This window comes from Gymnoscopelus braueri (genome assembly GCF_963280865.1).
Source record: "Gymnoscopelus braueri genome assembly, chromosome: 4".
NCBI classification, from domain to species: Eukaryota; Metazoa; Chordata; class Actinopteri; order Myctophiformes; family Myctophidae; genus Gymnoscopelus; species Gymnoscopelus braueri.
In genome coordinates this window covers 5878908-5901918 of record NC_137605.1, presented here as the reverse complement: position 1 = coordinate 5901918, position 23011 = coordinate 5878908, and the positions used below count along the sequence as shown (strand labels likewise).

The following is a 23011-nucleotide window of genomic DNA, read 5'->3' as shown; positions in this document are numbered from 1 at the left end:
CTCCCTGGATCTATTGATTGCGGTCGCGTTTCCTTTTCTGTTGATAACATGTTTCACTTCCTCATATGCTTGCATGAGCTGCTGCTGTTCGGCCACAGAGAAAAACGCTGCTCGAGTTTTGTTCCCCGCTGCCATGATTGGTCAAGTTCAAGGAATCTGCGCTCGAGTTCATGGTCTTTTATAGAAATACGTCGCTGGCGAATCGCCGCCCATTCAGCCTGGCTTCATTATCCTGGCTGGACACAGCCTGGCTTGACATAGCCTAGCTCGACAAAGTCGCTCCTTTTCAGCCTGGCTTGGCGTTCGAGGAACGGAATAAACGAGGCTTTTCGGACCCGACTTTGTCAAGCCTGGATTTGGCTTAAGGCCAGGCTTATTTAATTCACCTTTCGAGGAACAGGCCCCAGGTCCAGCAGAAGGCTGCCACATTACTCCAATCCTGGCCTCTTTACACTAGCTTCCTGTTAATTTCAGGGTCCATTTCAAGGTCGGGGTCCTGGTGCTCACTTAGAGCTCAGTCTGCACAGTCAGGCCCCAGAACACTTAACTGATCTGCTCCCACGTTATGTGCCTAGCAGGGCCATAAGATCTGTTAGAAGGTCCCCATACTACACTAAAAACAAAAGGTGACAAAGCCTTTCAGGTTGTAGCTCCCAAACTTTGGAATGCTCGTCTTGAGAGCTACAGCCTCTGTGGACATTTTTAAGAACAACCTTAAAACACTACTACTTAACAAACATTTGCAGACGTTACATGATTTTATTTCCATGTTTGTGTTGTTATTTGCTGTCCTGTCTGAGATTAATTGTACAGGCTTTTTCTGTTCTGTTTTAATACCTTGCTGTTTTTAATCTCACTGTATGTAAGCACTTTGTGAGTTATCTCTGTGGAAATGCTATATAAATAAAATGTACTTACTTATACATTGTAAATACATAATGAATACATAACATAGTAAACACATACTGTACATGCAGTAAATACATAGTAAATACATCCTCCTGTAATTCGACAAAGCTCTGTGAGGGTGGTGAGGCCAAAATCTCTTCTGCCCGGTTCTCCTCAGTGGCTGGAGCAATTGATCTGAATTTGCACACAGCCATTGACCACCATATACAGCGTATATCCCCCCACGGGTATGGACTAGTAACATTAAATATATAGCATAGTAAATACATAACATGCCTGCCACTAATTCTACAACCGGGGACCCGCTCCCCGGAGTTTCTTTTATTTCCCACGTCGCAGGTCCATGGACCCCCAGCTGCGGCTCAATACTGTGACTGCGGACCGGGCCTCTCCATGGAGCACGACCGTGGATTTCTACTACATTACACTATACCACTACACTATACTGTATATTATCTTAACATTCTTTTATTATACCATTATATACTGCATACACACTATTGCTGTACTATATTATATTATCATATACTATCTTACACTATTATATTTGCTACTATTGTTATTGTTACTACTTGCATTGTATCTCTTTCTGTCTCTCCTCTGTCTGTCTCTCCCTCTCTCTCTCTTCTTTCCCCCGACACGGTCGAGGCAGAAGGCCGCCACCCTAGAGCCTAGGGTCTGCCTGACGTTTCTTCCAGTTAAGAGGGAGTTTTTCGTTGCCACTGTCGCAAAATTGCTTGCTCAGGGTGGGATGTCGGGTCTCTTCTCTACATGTAAAGTGTCTTGAGTCAACTTGTTGTGATTTGACACTTTAATAAAATTGAATTGAATTGAATTGAATAATATAAATGTATAGCATACTAAATACATAAGGAATATATAGTAAATATAGCGCATAGTAAATACATAACAAATATAGTAAATATATAAAATAGTAAATACACATAATTGTAATTATATAGTAAATACACAGAACATAGTCAATAAATACCATAGTAAATACATAGTAAAAAAAAAGAAACTATAGCATAATCTGTTTAGAGCACTGCAGTTGCTTTCACACGTTAAACAATTTGCTGTAGTTTTGGTTTAATGTCTGCCTGGTAACAAGTGATGAGAGTGAAGAGTGTTTTTTTCATTGGTTGTTGTAGAGCAGAGACTGTTTGAGAAGTCAGTCAGTGTTCAGTTCCACATCAGAATTTCAACTATCAACACTTCAACTAAACTCTGAAACATCTCAACTGATCAACATGACTTCAACTAAACTCTGGCTCTGTGCTTCACTGTGTTTCATCTGTTTCCATGCAGCAGGTAAACTTTATTTACTTACTTTATTAACAATTAACTACAATTAACAGTCAGTAACAATTCACACTTCCATGACATTATGATACAAACATGAATATTCATGACGTTTTTACTTTTCTTTTTCCAGATGGATATCCATACTATGCGGTTATTAAGTGTGTGTTTAACTCCACTGAGCTACAGGATATACAGTACATGAGATCAATGTATTTCAATAAACGAGTGTTTGCCAGGTTTGACAGCGGGGTGGGGGAGTGGGTTGGATACACTGAGCGTGGTGTGAAGCAGGCAGAGTACTGGAATAAACTACCTGGATACCTGGATAGGATGAGAGCACAGCGAGAGCTATACTGCAAATACAACGTTGGGATCTGGTACTCCAATGTTCTGGATAAGAGAGGTGAGTTGATCTCAGAACAGCACTACACCTCATCACCCCATAAACAATAACATGAAATAATAATTAATTCCCTGATTAATGGTGTTAACACTGATATGCTAATGGAGCTGCTGCTGACAAACATTTCACATCCCCATAACTTAATTAGCCGATCTACAAGCTCACAACGTTTTGAGACGTAACACTTTGTGAGCTTGTAGATCTGCTATTTCCGTGATTCGTGTGTGTGTGTGTGTGTGTGTGTGTGTGTGTGTGTGTGTGTGTGTGTGTGTGTGTGTGTGTGTGTGTGTGTGTGTGTGTGCGTGTGCGTGCTTGCGTGCGTGCGTGTGTAACTGAACAAGAGTATATGTAGAACTGATCATAACAAATGTAGACTAATTCATATACTGTATCTTTTTTTAAACTGTTCAGTTTGGTTCATTTGAATTACATTTAAATTATTGAATATGTTTTAAAAAAAAATGTTATTGCTTTCTACAGTGTAACAAAGTGTAGAATTATGTAATTCAAATAATCATTGGTAAAATATTTCAATATTCTCTGGCACCATCTGTTGGCCAGATACTGACATTGACATTTCACTGATATATCATTAGTAATAATAATAACTTTTACACATTATTGGTATGTAATAATAATAATACTAATAATAATACTCATAACAATACTAATAATAATGATAATAATAAACATAATAATAATAATAATAACATAACAATAATACTACCAATAATAATACTAATAATAATACTAATAATAATATAATGAGGATAATACTACTAATAATAATTATAATAACATAATGTTGAGGTTAATAATTATTATTATTATTGTACTTATTATAATTATTATTATAATCATGATGATAATAATAATAATAATAATAATAATAATAATAATAATAATAATAATAATAATAATAATGATAATAATAATAATAATAATAATAATAATAAAATAATAATAATATTCTTGTCATTCCAGTGGAGCCCTATGTGATGCTGAGCTCAGTGACGCCCCCTGGTGGCAGCAGACACACAGTCATGCTGAAGTGCAGCATCTATGGCTTCTATCCTAAACTGATCCTGGTCACATGGCTGAGAGACAGACAGCCAATCACCTCTGATGTGTCCTCCTCTGATGAGCTGGGAGATGGAGACTGGTACTACCAGTACCACGCCTTCCTGGAGTACACACCCAGGTACACACCTAATAGACACCAATACATAGAAATACACACTCTACTACCAGTACCACTCCTTCCTGGAGTACACACCCACGTCAGTAGACATACACAACTGTGTACACCAGTGAGGACCAGTGCAGACCAGTTGTACAGAGGTGGAAAAATTACTCAAATGTTTTACTTAAGTAAAAGTTTTTCCACATATTAATTCCACAATGTAGAAAATAAATACTCTGTTACAAGTAAAAGTCAGGAATTCAAAATGTACTTGAGTAAAAGTACAAAAGTAGAAGTACATTATGCAGAATGTCCCGAATGTCCACATTTTTCAAATGTATAAAATGTTTAAAAATCTTCGAAAATAGCTGAAATGCATATACAGTAGGGCTGAAGTGGTTAATGTATGTTTTGTAATAATAATCAAAATCTACAAAGTAACTACTAACTAAAGTTTTCAAATAATTGTAGTGGAGTAAAAGTATAATATTTGCCTCTGAAATGTAGTTGAGTAGAAGTAAAAGAACTGAATATTGGAAATACTCCAGTAAAGTAAAAAAAAATACTTAAAACATTTACTTAAGTACTGTACAGTACTTGAGTAATTGTATTTAATTACTTTCCACCACTGTACCAGTATTGATCAGTACAGACCAATCCAATACACAGCAATAAACACCAGTACAGAACAGTTAGACATGGGCTGTGGGTGAATATTCATACTGAATGAGGTGATTTGAATGTAAAAGTTGTTGAGTAAGCAGAAAGTTTCCACTATGTGGTATGGTTTGCTTACTTCCTGGTTTTGTTGAGTACATCTTTTATGGCATTAACACTGATCCTTCCCATAAATGCATTACAACTGATGGTCCATTGTGGAACCTTGGGCCGTCAACCTTTACTTTATAGAGTGCAGTCAGAAGACAGGCCTTGATAGCCACAGCGTTGATATACTGAATGTAATAGATAAGAACTTCAGAATTCTCCAGGCGCTCAACCGAGCGCTTGTTTGCATGCAGACTTAGATGTGGAGCGAATTGCCTTCGTGATACATCAGGTCGTATTGTTTTAATATCATTAATTTGCTGTTCTTTTATTCACATAGTATAGAGGGAATCTCCCTTGTTTGTCAATAAAGATGCCTTGCGCATGTAAAAGGTAATTTCTGTGTATGTCGTCTATAAACTGGACTTTAGGGTTTATTGAACCAAGAGTGACAGGTCTGTCACGGCACATCAGCTGGTGACCCCGACCGTGACCCTGTCCAGTCCAGACGACCGCTGGATCCATAAGATCCAAATAACAATTCGCCCATACACTATGTGCTACAATTCCTTGGGGCCCCAGGAAGGGTACACGCGGTGCTATATGTGAATTGTATTATACCAAATTTAGGTCAATTATTAAAGACAATGTGTAAATATGATTGCATACATGTGAAGTCACCACTGAACAGCAGATTGAATGACCTTTGTGTTTAATACTTAGGCTCTGTACTTCATATACCCCATGATGTCCTGTTAGCGTGGCTGGGTGGACCGAGTTGATCCTCCCAGCAACTGTCTCTGTATATGTTTATGAGACCACCGGAGACACCCCGACGTTTTTTTACACGGATGTTTAACTATCAGCTGTTACTATCAGTTATTTGTCTTTATTTATATATATATTCATGTCAAGGCCTCTAGAATAACCCACGATCCAACTTGGGTGTTCGAGCAATGCATGGCTATATATATAAATATATGGATTTATTTTTGTTGTACCTCGAAATACCACTTTTTCACGCTTTGGTTTTCGGTGCGGGTGAATTTATCTAATATTAGTTTTACACTAGGTGCTGGGGGTTTGTCTGTGTGCCTGCATGAATATATCCTTACAATTGTCATAATGGTCCTATAGTTTACTGAGACACTACACTGTTTCTCTGTATTCTGTGGTCCTATAGTTTACTGAGACACTACACTGTTTCTCTGTATTCTGTGGTCCTATAGTTTACTGAGACACTACACTGTTTCTCTGTATTCTGTGGTCCTATAGTTTACTGAGACACTACACTGTTTCTCTGTGTTCTGTGGTCCTATAGGTTACTGATAGACCACACTGTCTCAGTGTACTTTATGATCCTATGGTTTACTGAGACACTACACTGTCTCTCTGTATTCTATGATCCAACAGTTTACTGAGACAATACAATAAGTGGCCTTTACTAGGATCTCTAAACCGCAAACCACGCCGGGTACATGGGAGAAGATAGCGTGTAGCCTAAGTTGTGTACGTTATGTGTCGTTATGTGTTATTATGTGAAAGCTGGGACTGCGGCTAAGAAAATACTACAGGTTATATTATGTGAAAGCTGGGACTGCGGCTAAGAAAATACTACAGGTTATATTATGTGAAAGCTGGGACTGCGGCTAAGAAAATACTACAGGTTATATTATGTGAAAGCTGGGACTGCGGCTAAGAAAATACTACAGGTTATATTATGTGAAAGCTGGGACTGCGGCTAAGAAAATACTACAGGTTATATTATGTGAAAGCTGGGACTGCGGCTAAGAAAATACTACAGGTTATATTATGTTTAAGCTGAGACTGCCACTAAGGGGCGACCCCAAAAATACTACAGGTTACATGCACGTTATGTTTAGCTCCAGCATCCGAGCGAGGTGACGTGAACGGCTGGCTCTGCAGCCTAGGGTTGCCCCCTAAATAGTACTACAGTGTGTCATATGTGTCTTCATATGTATGTTATATGTATGTCATCCGAATGAATGAAGGCCTCTGTAAGTCCTGTCTGTTTGTTTGTTGTTGTTTTTTTAAGGAGCATCCACTAGTCTACACCTTAGTGGAGACTATTCTTCCTGAGGTCCAGGTTTGTGCTTAAGTACAGTCTTGAGGTATTGTTACTTTAAAAAGCCCTTACAGCTATCTGTATTTTTACTTCCACTGCATACATCTCAGAGGCAGACAGTGTGCTTCTGCCCCTGCAAAACACCTTGAGAACGTTGGTAACTGTTTACTTTGAAGTGGTAGATAATTGCTGCAGAACCACTTCAGCCCTGCATACAGCTCAGCCATTTGGAAGTTGCCGATCTACAAGCTCACAAGCTATTTCATCTCAAGCACTTCGTGCTTGTGGATCTGCTATTTTCAAAGGGAAACTTGTGCATGTTAAATCTGAGAAATTGTGAATGGGGACAGGCTGCCTATTACTGTAAACACTTCTCACGTTGGTGTCTCACTCCACTCCGATACCATTTTTTGTTTTTGGTACTTTGACCCAAGTACATGTCAGTGGATAGTGTAATCTGCTCCGTAAGCATTTTGTTTAGAGATTTTGTCCTGCTTAGGAATTTAAACAAGGAAGATAACCGCCTGCACGGGGTTCAGTGGTGGAAGCCAAGGTCACGAAGTACATTTACTCAAGTGTTCTACTTGAGTACATTTTGAGGGTCCCATTTTGTATCTCACTAGAGTGGTTCCAGTTTTCAATACTTTTACTTCTACTTAAGTGTACATTTCAGAAGCCGACATTGTACATTTACTCCAGTATGATTACTGGAAACCGTGGCTGTTTAGGCTAGCTCAATAGTGACTCATTGTGCTAGTAGAATCTGCTATTGTTGTTAGAGTTATGAACAGTCTGAAATACGCTATAACTATGATTCGTAATCCCAGAAATTAAGGACACAGATAACTAGGGAGTGAGGTTAGGGGGTAGGCTCCCCAATCCCTTGCTCCCAACAGGCGGCAGCGGGGTCGCAAGGCTCCCAGAGCACGTTAAAGACGTTATATAGTGCTGGGGAGAGACTGAAGGGCCCCCGTGTTCTGTCAAGGATGAATCAACATCCTAGCTGTGTTTTCCGTCTAGTCGGTGTGCCGACTGCCGCTCTCTCCTAGGGTTGGCAGCACATGGTGCGTGGATGACAGTCCACACCTAACCGGACGGGAGTGCGTGACTCACCGGTTACAGGCAAGGCGGGTGAAAACGGTTAAAATTCTGGTTCCCGTAGCCAAGCGGGGCCAGGACAAGACCGTCGGTTTCCTGCCTGGGGCGCCAACCACGCCTACGGGTAAGGGATCGCTATCGACTGGGTCACCCGCCGGTCGGATCGCAAAAAGCATTAATTCCATGGCGTGCTCCCCGACAGGAGGCGGGTGTGGTCGCTGCGTTCGGCTCAATGTACAGTCAGGCCATCACAAGCTGAAAGCGACCGCCGGAGTGCTACAGTTACTAAGCGAGTGATGCTCCTGTGATCGGTGGGCTTTGAAAAGAAGACGCCGGGAAGCAGGAGACTTGAACTCTCTATCCAGGGTGACCTGGGTGTAGACCTCAAGTGGAAAGGGGTCTAGCCTGGGACTGCGCCCCGGTGGGGAGGTTCGAAAGACTTAAGTGGGTAGCCCTTAGATTAAAAGATTGGAGTCAGTTATTTTGGAAAATGGAAAAAGAGGAAAAAAGCGAGGAGAGAAATATGATGTTCAAATAAATTAGTTTCTTCAGAGAATTCTGCAAAAAAAAAAAAGAAAAAAATAGCTTCCATACAGTAAGTGAGTCACTCCCCTCAGAGAGAGAGAGAGAGAGAGAGAGCCTGGCGCAGCACTATAGAAAAAAGGGGGGACCCTGTGAACTGATCAGATCTTATATGCAGAAATAATGTACTGTGACCAAACTAAGCGTTATCCGTAATAATTGTATCAATTTGTAGATCTGCTATTTTCGTTAAATTTTATGCACAGTCTGCAATATGTTGTATACCTATGATTTGTATAATCCCAAAAACCAACAGTTTACTTTCTTAGAAGTGACCAGACCAGAAACAACATGCAAGTGCACTAAGGTGACTAAATGATTGTTGACTCTGAACTGAATATCAGTAAAAAATATATATATATAATAATAATAAAGAGAAAAGCCAATTTGACCGTGTGGTTAAGTAAGTAGAGTGTAAGTGTAAAATAAATAGGTTATATTTAAAATAATATATATAATAATAAAAAATAATAATTATTATTATTATAATAATTTTAAGAATGTAACAGTGGACAGAAAGCCCAAACGCTTCTATGTATTGTTACATTAGTATATCTATATTTTTTTGTTATTACAACTATCTCAGACTTTAGAAATGGGTTGGTTTCACATTCGAGGACTGCAACACTGGTTGGCGGACGGTCATTTCTTTCTATGAACTGGAAACATGCAGTGGAAGGCCCTATAATTCTGTCTGATCGACATGCTGAGGCAGAGGGGCACCAACATTGCAAACTGCAGTGTTCACGAGACTCACTTCCGATGACACCTATGGCATCCAGAGAGCAAGCCTTGGGAAAGCTTGCGTGACTTTTGACAAACTTTTATCTGTTACAGACACTGGAACTACTATGCCATGGAGAAGGACACACTTTCTAAGCAAGAAGTGGGAATATCTGAAGCAAGGTTGACTTACTGCTAATCGTTGTTGTTGGGGCCTCGACATGTGTAAACAAATACATTTTCTATCGCTCTGGGTGGGACACAATAAGAAAAATATATATATATTCTTTTTTACAAATAACATACACTAGAGAGGAGACAAACATGATACTTATTAGAGATTAAGTGGAATTTAAAACAAATGTATTTCTGCTTTAACAAACAAACAATTAGTTGCACTAATATATTATAGAGTAAACCTGATTTTGACTCGCATAGATTAAAGTTTCAAAAGATCACATAATAATATTTCACCAGTAGTAATATAATATTACATCTGATGTATAGTGACATCATAGACTAAAATAACTATAATAGCTTAATCAGAGAAAACAACCAAATTGAAGTGAAACTGTTGTAATGTGTAGTGTTAAATAGAATGCCACAATCAAACTATATATATATTCAAATTAAACTAAATTATACAGGCCAATGTCAAATTAGTTAACTGAACGGAAACATGCTGTGTGCGTGTTGGCTCTTTTTGTGCTCTGGCTTGATTTGATTCACATACAGCGAAGTGAGGTGTTTGTGTGCGTTGGTTTCTCTGAAACAGGTCATGGGTTGCAGAAGAGAATTGTACAATTTTGTACAGCCCGAGAATAATGTCAATTGACCTGTGCATAAAGCACAGGAAAGTTGTTTTGTTGTGTTTCCAATTACATTTTGTGTATGGTATGTGTTGTTGTGTATGTCAAAAAAGGTAAAGGAGGGTGGCACCCTGGCCTCTGCACATTCCTATGCTGTGTGCCCTGCCGGGTGTCAGGTCAAGGAGGGAAATAATATGATAGAGATCAAAGACTCACCATCAAACCCCCACCCAATTTTTTTTTAGATAAAGGAGGGACACTACACATTTAATTTGAGTAGTACCAATATCACTCTCAGCCAGACAGGAACATACCATTGTTTCATGGGGTACATCTATGCTGCCCAAGGCCACTGATTATTAATTTTGATTTTGATTTTGATAGTAATGTTGGGGGACATAATCTGATCGTAGCGATCTCCCTGGCAGCTTTAGGCACATTAAATATAGGCTGTCTTGCCCTTCGCAAATGGCAAGTGATAAGAGAGCAGTGACAGAGTGATCCCAATACACACCACAGAAACATTATATTGCCACCTGGGCCCCCATGCTGAACTTGACGAAGAACACCCCTGCACGATATCTACGCCCCGACTTTCGACCTCAAGGAGGGTACGGATCTGACTGGCGCTTGGGGGTTGGGGCCCCTGTGTATAATACGGGGGGCTCCGGTCTCAGGCCCCAGGAGGGTACGGACCCGGGGGGCTCGGGAGTGGGACCTCCGCCTCTTAGCTCATTCAGTGCCAAGTACATTCGTTAATGGCACTGGATGGGTGGGGGGGGGGGGCCTAGTCTTGGGCTCTGTCGGAACCTCCTCCTCCGGGCTCGGAAAAGTGACCACCTCAACCAGAGGAATTGGAGAAGAAACCAAAAATGCACACAGAGAACAAGTGAAATGATTTTTTTTTTTTTTAAATATATATATATTACACATGTTAGAATAGTTGCTTGTAAAGGAAAACTCAGTGGGAATGCCCCACTGAGGGACCCTAAGTTTAGCAATGCAATATGGAATCAAATGATGTAATTGTCCCCAATAAGAGCTCATGTCCAGATGGTAGGTTTGGGACTGCCCCAGCCTAGTTCAGAGTTTCCCCTTCAAAGAAAAGGGTTTTCCTCGGCTCACATGACTCAAAAAGAGAAAAATGGGACCTGATTTTTTAAACATGAAATATGTTATGCTAATGGGTAATTTCTATAAAGTACTGTCTAGATTTTAATCTTGTGTTGTTGTGGGTACTAAATTCGTACCCAAGGAGGGCTTGATGGTCCATTGTGGAACCTTGGGCCGTCAACCTTTACTTTATAGAGTGCAGTCAGAAGACAGGCCTTGATAGCCACAGCGTTGATATACTGAATGTAATAGATAAGAACTTCAGAATTCTCCAGGCGCTCAACCGAGCGCTTGTTTGCATGCAGACTTAGATGTGGAGCGAATTGCCTTCGTGATACATCAGGTCGTATTGTTTTAATATCATTAATTTGCTGTTCTTTTATTCACATAGTATAGAGGGAATCTCCCTTGTTTGTCAATAAAGATGCCTTGCGCATGTAAAAGGTAATTTCTGTGTATGTCGTCTATAAACTGGACTTTAGGGTTTATTGAACCAAGAGTGACAGGTCTGTCACGGCACATCACAACGTACATGCCAAGGCATTGAAGGCAAGTTTATTTGCATTCAGTAAAAAGTGAGAGAAGAAAATAAGTTAAATCTCCTTAACAGGAAACACCGTATAGTATACAGTCATTCATTAAAAGTCTACAAAGTTCATAAAGGTATTATTTTTATTTATAGTGATTCTTTAGAATAAATGTTGAATATCAAAAATAATCCTCAGAGTAGAACAGATGGTTGTCATGACAACCTTAAATTCATAACATTACACAGTAGAGATGATTATTTTTTATTTAACTCAAAACACATTAGATTATTATTTCAAAAACACATATTACTATATTCTAGGAGATTGTGAGCAAAAACGGTGCATTGTTTGATAAAGTAATATATGACACGTATGCAGATTATGCAGACAATATAATTTAATAATGATTTTCTATATAATTCATAATATTTAATATTGTACAAAATAACATGAAAACGCGATAGAAACATAGTAAGTAAACCTGTGTGTGTGTGTGTGTGCGTGTGCGTGTGTGTGTGTGTGTGTGTGTGTGTGTGTGTGTGTGTGTGTGTGTGTGTGTGTGTGTGTGTGTGTGTGTGTGTGTGTGTGTTTACAGATCAGGAGAGAAGATCTCATGCATGGTGGAACTCCCCAGCCAGACTGAGCCTAAAATAGTGGACTGGGGTCAGTTACTCTACTGTAATCTACTGTACTCTACTGTAATCTACTGTACTCTACTGTAATCTACTGTAATCTACTGTACTCTACTGTAATCTACTGTAATCTACTGTACTCTACTGTAATATACTGTATTAATATACTGTATAATCTGTCGTAATCTGTGATTATTGCACTCTTTTTTAATGTACCTGTTCACTGGACTCTGTTTTACTTATTACAATATAACATAACATAAACGTAACGTAACATATTATGTAATATAATATAATAATAGTGATTGGTTGTTGTATTGTCAGATGATTCCATGCCAGAGGCAGATAAGAACAGGATCGCCATCGGAGCATCTGGTCTGGTTCTGGGTCTGGTCTTGTTCCTGTCTGGATTCATCTACTACCAGTGGAAGAAACAAGGTCATTAACATGTTTTGTTAACATTTTAATTCATTATTTTACTACCAGTGGAAGAAACAAGGTCATTAACATGTTTTGTTAACATTTTAATTAATTATTTTACTACCAGTGGAAGAAACAAGGTCATTAACATATTTAATTAACATGTTTAATTCATTATTTTACTACTAGTGGAAGAAACAAGGTCATTAACACGTTATGTTTATTTTTAATTAATCCACCTACTACCAGTGGAGGAAACAAGGTTTGATCTTCTCTATTTCTGGCCGAGCTCGACCCGGCAGGCCGAAAATTTATGCTAATTGATTGGGAAAATATATATTTTTTTAATCATGAACATCAGAGCTGTCCATGTGTTGCTGTGCTGACAGTGATGCTGATGACTGGGTTTTAATGGAGGCTAACAGACAGACAGCAGAGGGAGGTTGTTGTTGCCGCTTGCCTGGCTGGAGTGGCTGCTGCTTGTAAATGGATCCTGATTGATGCTGAGTTGCACGCTGGTGTTGTGCACCGAATAGCCATTCGATCTACAAGCTCACTGAAGCTCACAATGCATTGCGATCTAACGAGTCGTGAACTTGTAGATCGGTTACTTAAATGAGCCATAAATGAGCCTGATGGGGTGTTACACACCAAACAGCAGAATGCCACGCGTTGTGGTTTGTTGGTGCGCGACCGTTGTAGGACGAAGTATAAATTACAGGTATCAGCAGCCAGCGAGACAGTCAGGGAGAGAGAGAGAGAGAGAGAGAGAGAGAGAGAGAGAGAGAGAGAGAGAGAGAGAGAGAGAGAGAGAGAGAGAGAGAGAGAGAGAGAGAGAGATTGCAGAGTAGGCTTCTGGTGTGACGACAAGGATGTAACTTTATTTAGTGTGCAACTGCATGTTTTGCAACTGCATGTTTTGTATGAACAATTGAACATACTATAAGTCTGTTCTCTAAAGCAGTCTAAAGCAGTTAAAGGATTCTTCACTGATCTACAAGTTCACATTTTCGGCCCGGCCGGGTCGAGCTCAGGCAGAAATGGAGAACTCTACATTAGATTAGATGTTTTTATTATCCACAAGGGAAACAAATAGTTCTGCTCAGGTCAATGCATACATTCAAGACAATACAATACATAAATATACACCACAATTAAAACACCCAGCAAAGTACTTAAATTCTATAAAGGATAACATTCTAATTTTAAAAGCAAGCAAGTTAATTTAAATACATATGAATGTGATATTACAGTAGGTTGAGTTTAGACTGATAACGTGACTGACTGGGTTCAACTAAATATTCAGAAACACTCTGAACTAACTCTGGATCAGAGATGTAAACCTGATTATAATTGAATGTATAACTAGACCTGTCTGTCTGTCTGTCTGTCTGTCTGTCTGCCTGCCTGCCTGCCTGCCTGCCTGCCTGCCTGCCTGCCTGCCTGCCTGCCTGCCTGCCTGCCTGCCTGTCTGTCTGTCTGTCTGTCTGTCTGTCTGTCTGTCTGTCTGTCTGTCTGTCTGTCTGCCTGCCTGCCTGCCTGCCTGCCTGTCTGTCTGTCTGTCTGTCTGTCTGTCTGTCTGTCTGTCTGTCTGTCTGTCTGTCTGTCTGTCTGTCTGTCTGTCTGCCTGCCTGTCTGTCTGTCTGTCTGTCTGTCTGTCTGTCTGTCTGTCACCTGTTTTAATCATCTCTCTTCTTCTATCAGGACGTATTCTGGTGCCGACTGGTGAGAGTCTCTGGTGAGAATCTTTAGACTCCTCCCACTCATCCACATTGACTTCCTCTTCCTGTTAGACACAAACACATGTTTATAAAACTTTTATTCATAACATTTAGAATTTATAAAACTAATAGAAATGTTCATTAAATGGAATTAACCCTCTAGAACCTGAACTATGAAGGAAAGGTCAGAAAATTCCAAAATTTTGAAAAGGGACACTTTATTGGGTCTTAAAACATTTTTGATTTTGTTTAATTTTTTTTAACATTCCTTTGTATCATTTATTTGTTGTATCATATTTGATACAAGGGGTATTAAAAGGGGTATTTTAAGTCGGTTTTACTGCCTCCCCCTGGCCAGCCGGGGCGCCTGATGGAGGGGAAAGGAACTGGTTGGAATAACGTGTTCCTTCCACGCGCTACGTCCAACCAGGGAAACTCTCCCCTGTCAGGTGATAAGAAAGTCAGTTAGCTCTCATGCATTGAAGGAGGCATGAGCTCGGCCCTGGCCTCCCTAGGTTGGCAGAGGGAGTGTAGTGCCCAGGATTACATAGAGATTGGCACTGGGTGTAAAAAATAGGGTTACAAAATCGTGGGATAAAATTTTGAAACAAAAAAAAAAATCAAGTCGGGTTTAACATTACAAAAAAAGAAAACACATTTATTTTATACCTGTAGTATCAAATATGATACAAATCGTAAAGGACTATAGACCTGTAGTATCAAATATGATACAAACACTTTGACATCATAAAAAACAAACTCAAATGCTAAATTTTGAGAGCTCATAAGTGCATTCAAGTTATCCAACACTTATTTCAAAATATTAGTAAAGATATACTAGGAAAACGTACCCGAACTGCTTAAAAAATAATTGTTTGTTAGTAGTGCATCAACCTCTCCTGTTTAGTTGATGGCAGCCATTTTGGGTCAGACCACCTGAGGCTCTGTAACTACCTGCAGTGCAAATGGTATGGTCCAGGGGGAAGTGGGGATGTGTCAGATATGATACAACAGGTTCTTGGTCCAAGTATTCATTACACTGATTTATTAAAAAATCAGTGTAATGTGTGTATCATATATGATACGTTTGGTGACATAGGGTTAAACCAGATTATCATTACATGGCCGAATAAATGTAAAAACAGTTTGCTTATAGTTCTGTTTCCTGTGATTAAGATAGTCAGATAAAGGTGTCAGCATGACAGTTGTAACAGTCAGACTACTGCTGTACATTTATCTGGTTCACATTGGTATGAATTAGAATACATCCAATCAACTTGAACTTTAACTGGTTTAGTTTTTTTCACAGTTAATACAGTCTAATTCAGTATGTGGAACCTCAGGGGTCCTTGAGGGGACCCTCGCAGGTCTGTGTAGAGTGTACAAATGGAACCAAATGGACCCTTACAGGCAGTGCCGCTTTAGACTCCACAGGGGCCCTAAGCATGATACAGGACACATGCACGCGCGCGTGCATGTGTCCTCCGTGTTTCTTTTTGCGGTTCTGGGCGGATTGGGTTCGTTTTTTTCGCGGTTCTGGGCGGATTGGGTCCGTTTAAAAAAAAAAAAAGTTTTTCTTTTCTTTTTTTTTTTTTCCGGCGGGTAGGGGCCCTGCGTGGGGCGGGGCCCCACGCAGCCTGCGTAGTGTGCGTGTAGGGAGAAGCGGCCCTGCTTACAGGTCTGTAACTCTGAGAGTGTAGGCCTACAAATGGAACCAAATGGACCAGGTCTGTAACTCTGAGAGTGTACAAATGGAACCAAATGGACTCCTAAGGGTCCATTTGGTTCCTTTTGTTCACTCTCAGAGTTATGGGGGTTCTTGAAATTAAAAGGTTTAATTCTTAATGGTTCATTGTCTTTTCACAGAAAAAAATACGTGTTGTTCTAATTGGACGTTTGTGTTTTCACAGATGCAGACTGTCAGTGCTGCCCCCTGGTGGAGAAAGGAGGAAATGTATGTCTGTCCAAGCTTTGAAATACATGTAACAGCAGCACAATGATGATTTAACCACTTACTTTAACCCTATAAACTTCACTGTTCCATGAATAGCAAAAACAGCCCATTTACAAGCTCACACTGTGATGTGAGCTAATTTGTGAAAAGTTTGACTTTTAAAAAACAATACGGTCACCAGGATGAAAGTGGTTAACCATATGAACCATGGGGTCAATATTCTGGGTCATAATATGCTAACATTAGATGAAAATTCAGCCAAATGAACCCATCTATAAGCTTGGCTATGTTGTCGGCAAAGATATTTGGTGTAGTGGGAAAACGGAGGAGGTCAAGTACAGACCCCTGGGAGGGTCAGTCAACAAAGTATAACAGGGTTTACGTGGTTAATAAGACTTTTTCACAAAACTGGCTTAACAAGAGTTGGCTAAACCACCTGTGGGTGTCTTGATTTGCATTTTGTGAACATTCATTAAATCACTTTTTATAGTTATACCATCATCTGACAACATAAACATAAATATGTCAGTGACAACAATTTGACTCTGTTATACATTATTTTAAAACACAAGAATCAGAGGGGACAGAATTTTGTAGGTAATACCATCTAAATGGAAGAGGTAGTAAGTTGGCCTTGTTTGTGGTGAAAAAGATCTATCAAAAAGATCTAACAAAGATCAATCATTTGTATGTGATCATTTATGATTTGCAATCATTATATAATAATATAATAATAATAATAAACTTTATTTGTATAGCACCTTTCATGACATGAAATGCAGCTCAAAGTGCATTACAGAGCAAGAATACAATTACAATTACAACTAATTTAACAATAAAGCAAAAAAGAAAAGCAAAAGCATAAAACAACATTAAAATAATAGCAAAAGGCAGTGAATCAGGAAATACAGTGAGGACATGGATAACAACACAGAGATTTAAAAATCAACTAAAAGCAAGAGTGAAGAAGTAGGTCTTGAGTTGTGCTTTAAAGCTATCGACAGAGGCTGCCTGTCTTAGGTGTAATGGGAGTTTATTCCACGCTGTCAGTCCGTAGAAGCAGAATGCTGCTTCGCCGTGTTTTTTACATGTCATTGTAGGAACCTCGAGCAGTTCAGCACTTGAAGACCTGAGGGGGGCGATTTGGAACATATCTAGGCAGGCAGTCATAGAGGTAGGAAGGTAGCCTGGCCAGACTGATAACGTGATTCACTCTCGCGTTCCTCCCCGGTATCAGTCTGGACTTCGGCCCATAGGGAGCGAGTATGAGAAATCAGAAAATGATCGGGCCAATCAGTGACTGCGTTTCAACTGCTGTCCGTACAACAGTGAAAAGCATCAAAATCATTTTCTGATTTCTCATACTAGCTCCCTGGGCCGGACTGATACCGGGTAGGAACGTGAGAGTGAATCCACGGTATCAGTCTGGCCAATGCCAGGCTAGTAGGAAGGTGCCAGACCATTTTGAGCTTTATAAACTAGTAAAATAATTTTGAAATCAATCCTAAAAACAACCGGGAGCCAGTGTAGTGAAGCTAGAACTGGAGTAAAATGTTCTCTTTCTCATCTTAGTTTTAGTTAAAACTCTGGCTGCCGCATTTTGAACAAGTTGTAATCTGTCAGTTGTTTTCTTTGGCAGGCCGAGAGAAAACAAAAGCGTGGATCAACGTTTTTGCATTGTCCAACGACAGACTCTAATTCGTGCAATATTTGTAAGATGAAAGAAGGCAATCTTGGTAACATGATTAATGTGTGTATTAAAATTCAATTCAGTATCAATAATAACCCCCAGGTTCTTTACAGTTCACTGCTGGATTTTTCAAAAAAAAAAAAAAAAAACGTATTACTTTAAAATGCTGTATCTCGGCTCCTGTGTACTTTTTTTTTTACAAAAAAAAAAAACCCTGGCAGTTTCTAAAACTCCAAAATGTTAATTTTTCAGGAAATGTAAAAAAAAGTGGAGTTAGGAGGTTTTGTTCATCATTGATGAGAACAGCTGAATGGACCTCCAAGCTCACAATGAGGTTGGAGGTCAAAAGGGGGTGGAGCCTGGAGTCAGCAAAACCACCTAACTCCACCCCCCTTTGCTGGAGTTAGCTGGTTTAGTTTAGCAGTAAGTTTGAGGATCCAATGGAGTTAGCTGGTTTTGTCAGAAGCTCTTTTTAATGCTTTTCATTGGTTCAATATTGTTTTTACCAACACACAGACGTGAAGGGTGTTCAATAGCACTGATTTATGGAAAAAAATGCAAAAGCGTCAACATGGAATTAGCTGGTTTCTGCCGGACAGCAATTATATACAAGCTCATAGCGCTGCACCGAGTGCGCTATGAGCTTGTAGATCTGCTATTTTTAGAAAAATCGTGAAAATGTGTGCAATTTGTCCGATTCTACAAATGTACAGTAGAAACATTTTTTGTAACGTATGTTGCTATGTCAGTGGTTCTCAAACCTTTTCATGGCAAGGACCCCCAAAATTATATGTATTTGGACCTCAAAATATTTTGTTCCAGGGACCCCCCCTCCCCCCCAGAAGCAAAGATTTGAGTTACAAATGTTCGCTTTAAATATATATATATATTCAAAGATTTGCACAAATGTTCAAAATTTTAAAAAAAATAGCAGATCTACAAGCTCATAGCTCATGAGCTTGTAGATCTGCTATTTTTTTAATGGCCAAAGAAATCTAAAAATTACACAGATGCGTTCCCCGGTCCTAATTAAAGGGGAACTTCACCAATGTTTTCATTATTCTGATGTGTGGAGAACATAATGTTTTCATTATTCTGATGTGTGGAGAACATAATGTTTTCATTATTCTGATGTGTGGAGAACATAATGTTTTCATTATTGTGATGTGTGGAGAACATAATATGTTCTCCACACTAATATTATTAGTGTGGAACACATCCCATATGTATTCAGTGTATTTAGAGCTATAGCCTCCGCCAGGTCTGCAAAAGTACATCCGATGCCGTAAAACATATAATGTTTTACGTCAAGACAGACAGACAGACAGACAGACAGACAGACAGACAGACAGACAGACAGATGCTTCCCGTTATGGTATAACCTAAATACTTATGTATTTAAACTTCACAGTGTGATATAATGGTTTTTTTTGTGTTTGTTTGCTTGTTTTTCCCGGTGTTTTCATTATTTCTTTTGTAACGATTTTAACCATTAAAAATAAAGGCCTTTTTAGGTGTTGACTTCCTTATTTTGGAGTGCCTGGACTGCTTTGTTGCTTATCCTGTTTAACAGTTTTTTAAGAGCACCCTTCATATCTACATTAAAGTATACATAGCACCCAGTTTAATCTACATTACAGTATACTACAGTTTTCTCTAATTATTATTTATATCTTATGTTATTGGACTAGTACAGCAGCTGATTTACTGTGCATGAAGTTGTGATCGAATGTTCTCGTCTTTCAAACATAAATCTAAATAATTGTTGGGATTATCATTATTATTTTATTACAATAGGCAAAAAGATGTATTTTTCTTTATTTGTTTCTAAGATATTTTTGGGGCCTTTTTCTGCCTTTATTGATAGTATACAGTATATAGACAGGAAATGGGGAGAGAGAGATGGGGAGTGACACGCAACAAAAATCATCGGGCTTGGGACTCGACCCCACGACACACTCAGGCTGCAATGGAGCCTAAGTGCCCAGACCACTAGGCCAGCGGTCCGGGCCAGAGTCAGTCAGAGTTTTAAGGTGATTGATCCACGATGAAACTGATTGATTGGTCCAAGGGAAAACAGAACGCTGTCACCCTCCATTTGTAGCCAATGGCATCTCTCTAATAATGACTCTGTGCTCATCCAGTGTAGACGACTTGACCACTCTGAGCTCCTCCTGCTGTGGACTTTGTTTCTTTGCCTCCAGTTTCATGTGTAATGGCAGCTTTTACATGTTACTTTATGTAAAATAAACAGATCAGGAAGATGCAGGACTCAGTTGTCAGGAACCAAACTCCATGTTTATTGTAGATCTCATCACAGCAGAGAGAGACTAGTGTCTCCCTCCAGGGCTTCCCCCATCACCCCCCACCACCAATGTCTTACACATATTTATACACTCAGGAGAAGTACACAAGAGGTAACAACAGATGGTCACTCCTTACATAGGCTCTATTCTATAACTGACTCACCCAGAGTCAGTATGTTTGAAATAGGTTTGCATGAGTCGACTGTTTGTAAGGGAGAGGAGTTTAACAAGTAAGAACAGGTGATGATTGTTGCATCTACTAATACATTCTTACTAATACAATTAATCAATACCACAATGACTGTTATATGAATTTTATCCACTACATTTGACCCCTTAGGGCATAAATATAAAGTATTTATGTCCTATAAAAATAGAGAAAATTCATAGAATGACAGTCATTATGCTAATTCAATGGGATACAATTATGTACAAATATTCAAAACAAAACTGTATTGTTAGATACACGTGTGATGGCAGTGACAAGCAAGCATTGCGCATATGCTACTGGTCACGTATCCTCAAACAGTGTATTCAACAATTCTACAGTAATGGTTACAGAGAAAGTCAACACCAATAACCATTTTTTTCCCACACTTCACTTCTTATGTATTTAAAAATCATAGGACCTTTTGGCATACTGTATCTTTGATAATGCTATGCTCTTTGACATTTGTTAAACAACTGATGCAGCTTGTAGATTTATACAATGTTTTGGAAATGTTATATCTGATCTGCAGCTTGTAGATCTGCCATTTTTGGGAAAGATTGCAATTGCTTCTTTTAAATACTATTATGGTGGTGTAGTTCCACACTACAAACCTCATAGCTTTATTGTATTACCTATTTAGTAGCTAGTTAAGACCCAAATGTACCCATCAGGTCAGGTAATTGATCCTTTGAAAAATAGAACTATCTCGGCCTGTCACCGGTCTCTGTTTTAGACTCCATATGATCTTGTTGACATAAAAGTCCTCAATCGAAAATTAATTTAATTTAATTTAATACAATTTATATAAAAATGTTCCCTTAATAAAAAAAATATTTTAATACAATTTATATAAAAATGTTCCCTTAATAAAAATGTTCCCTTACCCCCCAAAGTTTGTGAGTAACTTCCACGGAATAATGGACTGACCAATGGTCGAATAATGGACTGACCAATGGTCAAATAATGGTCGGAAATAAATGTTCCCTGACCCCCCACACAGTTTGTGAGTACTTTCATAGAATAATGGACTGACCAATGGTTCTGCAGAAACCATCGGCCGGACCCATGATCCGGAAAGCTGCACACAAACTTTTTGCTATACAGTAAAATGTAATACTCAACCGAGGTACAGTTTAACCTGTCTTTATACTATCTCCATCAATCACTCAAAAATTGCTGTAACAATTTGCTTGATAACCATAAGTTCTAGCCTACTAGGATTATTATTACATTTTTTAGTTCTTTTATTTTAAATTATATCAACACGTGGAATTTGCTACCGAATGGATTTTTCATCACAGTATGGCATTATCAACACAGCATGGAATTTTCTTCACTCGGGCATTTTCACTACATGGAATAAAAAATATAGAATTATGTAAAATTTCTTGCCACATGGGAATTTGCCTACACGTGGTGTGTTTATTTTAATCCAAGTTTTACTTAACATTTATCTAGCAAGAGCACAATAAGTGGACTGGAGACAAATAAAATCTGTTTTAAATTACCCGTTTCACATTATTGATTGAGCGCCTTGAAACACTACATTTTGAATAATTACTTTGATACATTTTAAAACTCAAATGTATTCCTGTTCCAGTGTTTGGTCTATCTTCACTCACACACAGACACACACGGCCCCTATCGCACCTGCCACCCCCCTTCACCCCTGTCAGCTATTCTGGGGAGAGGAATAGAAATGGGGGAACCAGACTGATAAGTGAACTATTTAGTTCATGTGTGTGGAAATAGATTACAATACTGACTTACTCAAGTTCTATGACATTATTGTCTTTTCTTTTATGCATATTACCCCACCATTAAACAATATTGTTCTTACATTAATTAGTAGAATATAATTCTCAATTTTGGATCGGATTGTACTGCAATTTTTTAAGGAGGTTATCTCAAACGAATTCATTTTATCACTCTCACCCTATTTTTAGTATGACAATGAATAGAACTTGCAAAGTAAATTAAACCGTTCCTCTCCATGTGGTCATCTGAGGCACAGTAATGACATAAGACCACTATGTCATAAGGCTCACTGTTTCCTCCTCTTCTTTGCCTCCATTCACGGCTCCTTTTCTTCCTATGTGACTCCTGATTTGGTTGCTGCCACTGTTGTTCTCCCTGTGGTGGCTGCCGGTGGTTCTCATAGAACATCAACTGTGCTCTTTCCAATTTCTTCTTCCTCCCGTCTTCTTGTGAGAGCATGTGCCTCTCAGCGTGCTGTGCATGTCCCCACACCTCAGTGAGGTTCCGACTTTCCCATCCAATACAGGAAGTCATAACCCGGTTATGGATGGACGGGCGCAAGCCATTGATCACGGCAGTTTTTAACAAGTCACTGTAAGCCGGGTTGTCTAGTGTCACACCACAATGCTTCTGAAAGCAGTCCTCCATTCTATTTCTGTAGGCGTCACAGGTTTCATCAGCCCATTGCTTAGTGCTGTGAATTTTCGGCCAATCAGTGCATACTGGAAAAGCTGCTTTCACCCTGTCAAAAAGACCATCTCGATTCTGCAGCTGTCCAGTGATGATGTCATCTCTTTCTCCAGTCACATCAAA

At 39.2% G+C, this 23011-nt stretch overlaps 1 protein-coding gene across 3 annotated transcripts; it reads left to right on the top strand.

The window, feature by feature from the left end:
• The first annotated feature begins 2109 nt into the window (after nt 1–2109).
• LOC308083953 (H-2 class II histocompatibility antigen, E-S beta chain-like) lies at nt 2110–19452 on the top strand. 3 transcript variants are annotated; one of them, XR_013933025.1, is made up of 8 exons: nt 2110–2220; nt 2345–2617; nt 3602–3818; nt 12102–12169; nt 12463–12576; nt 14263–14296; nt 16190–19208; nt 19240–19452. XR_013933025.1 is itself a non-coding variant. In XM_080426387.1 (8 exons), coding segments are annotated over exons 1-7 (768 nt in total). In that variant the 5' UTR covers nt 2110–2159; the 3' UTR covers nt 16191–16233; nt 17334–19452. The 3 variants fall into 3 exon arrangements, 2 of the variants coding, with proteins under 2 accessions (XP_080282513.1, XP_080282512.1); XM_080426387.1 differs by having other exon boundaries at nt 16190–16233; nt 17334–19452; XM_080426386.1 differs by having other exon boundaries at nt 16190–19452.
• The last annotated feature ends 3559 nt before the right edge of the window (nt 19453–23011 follow it).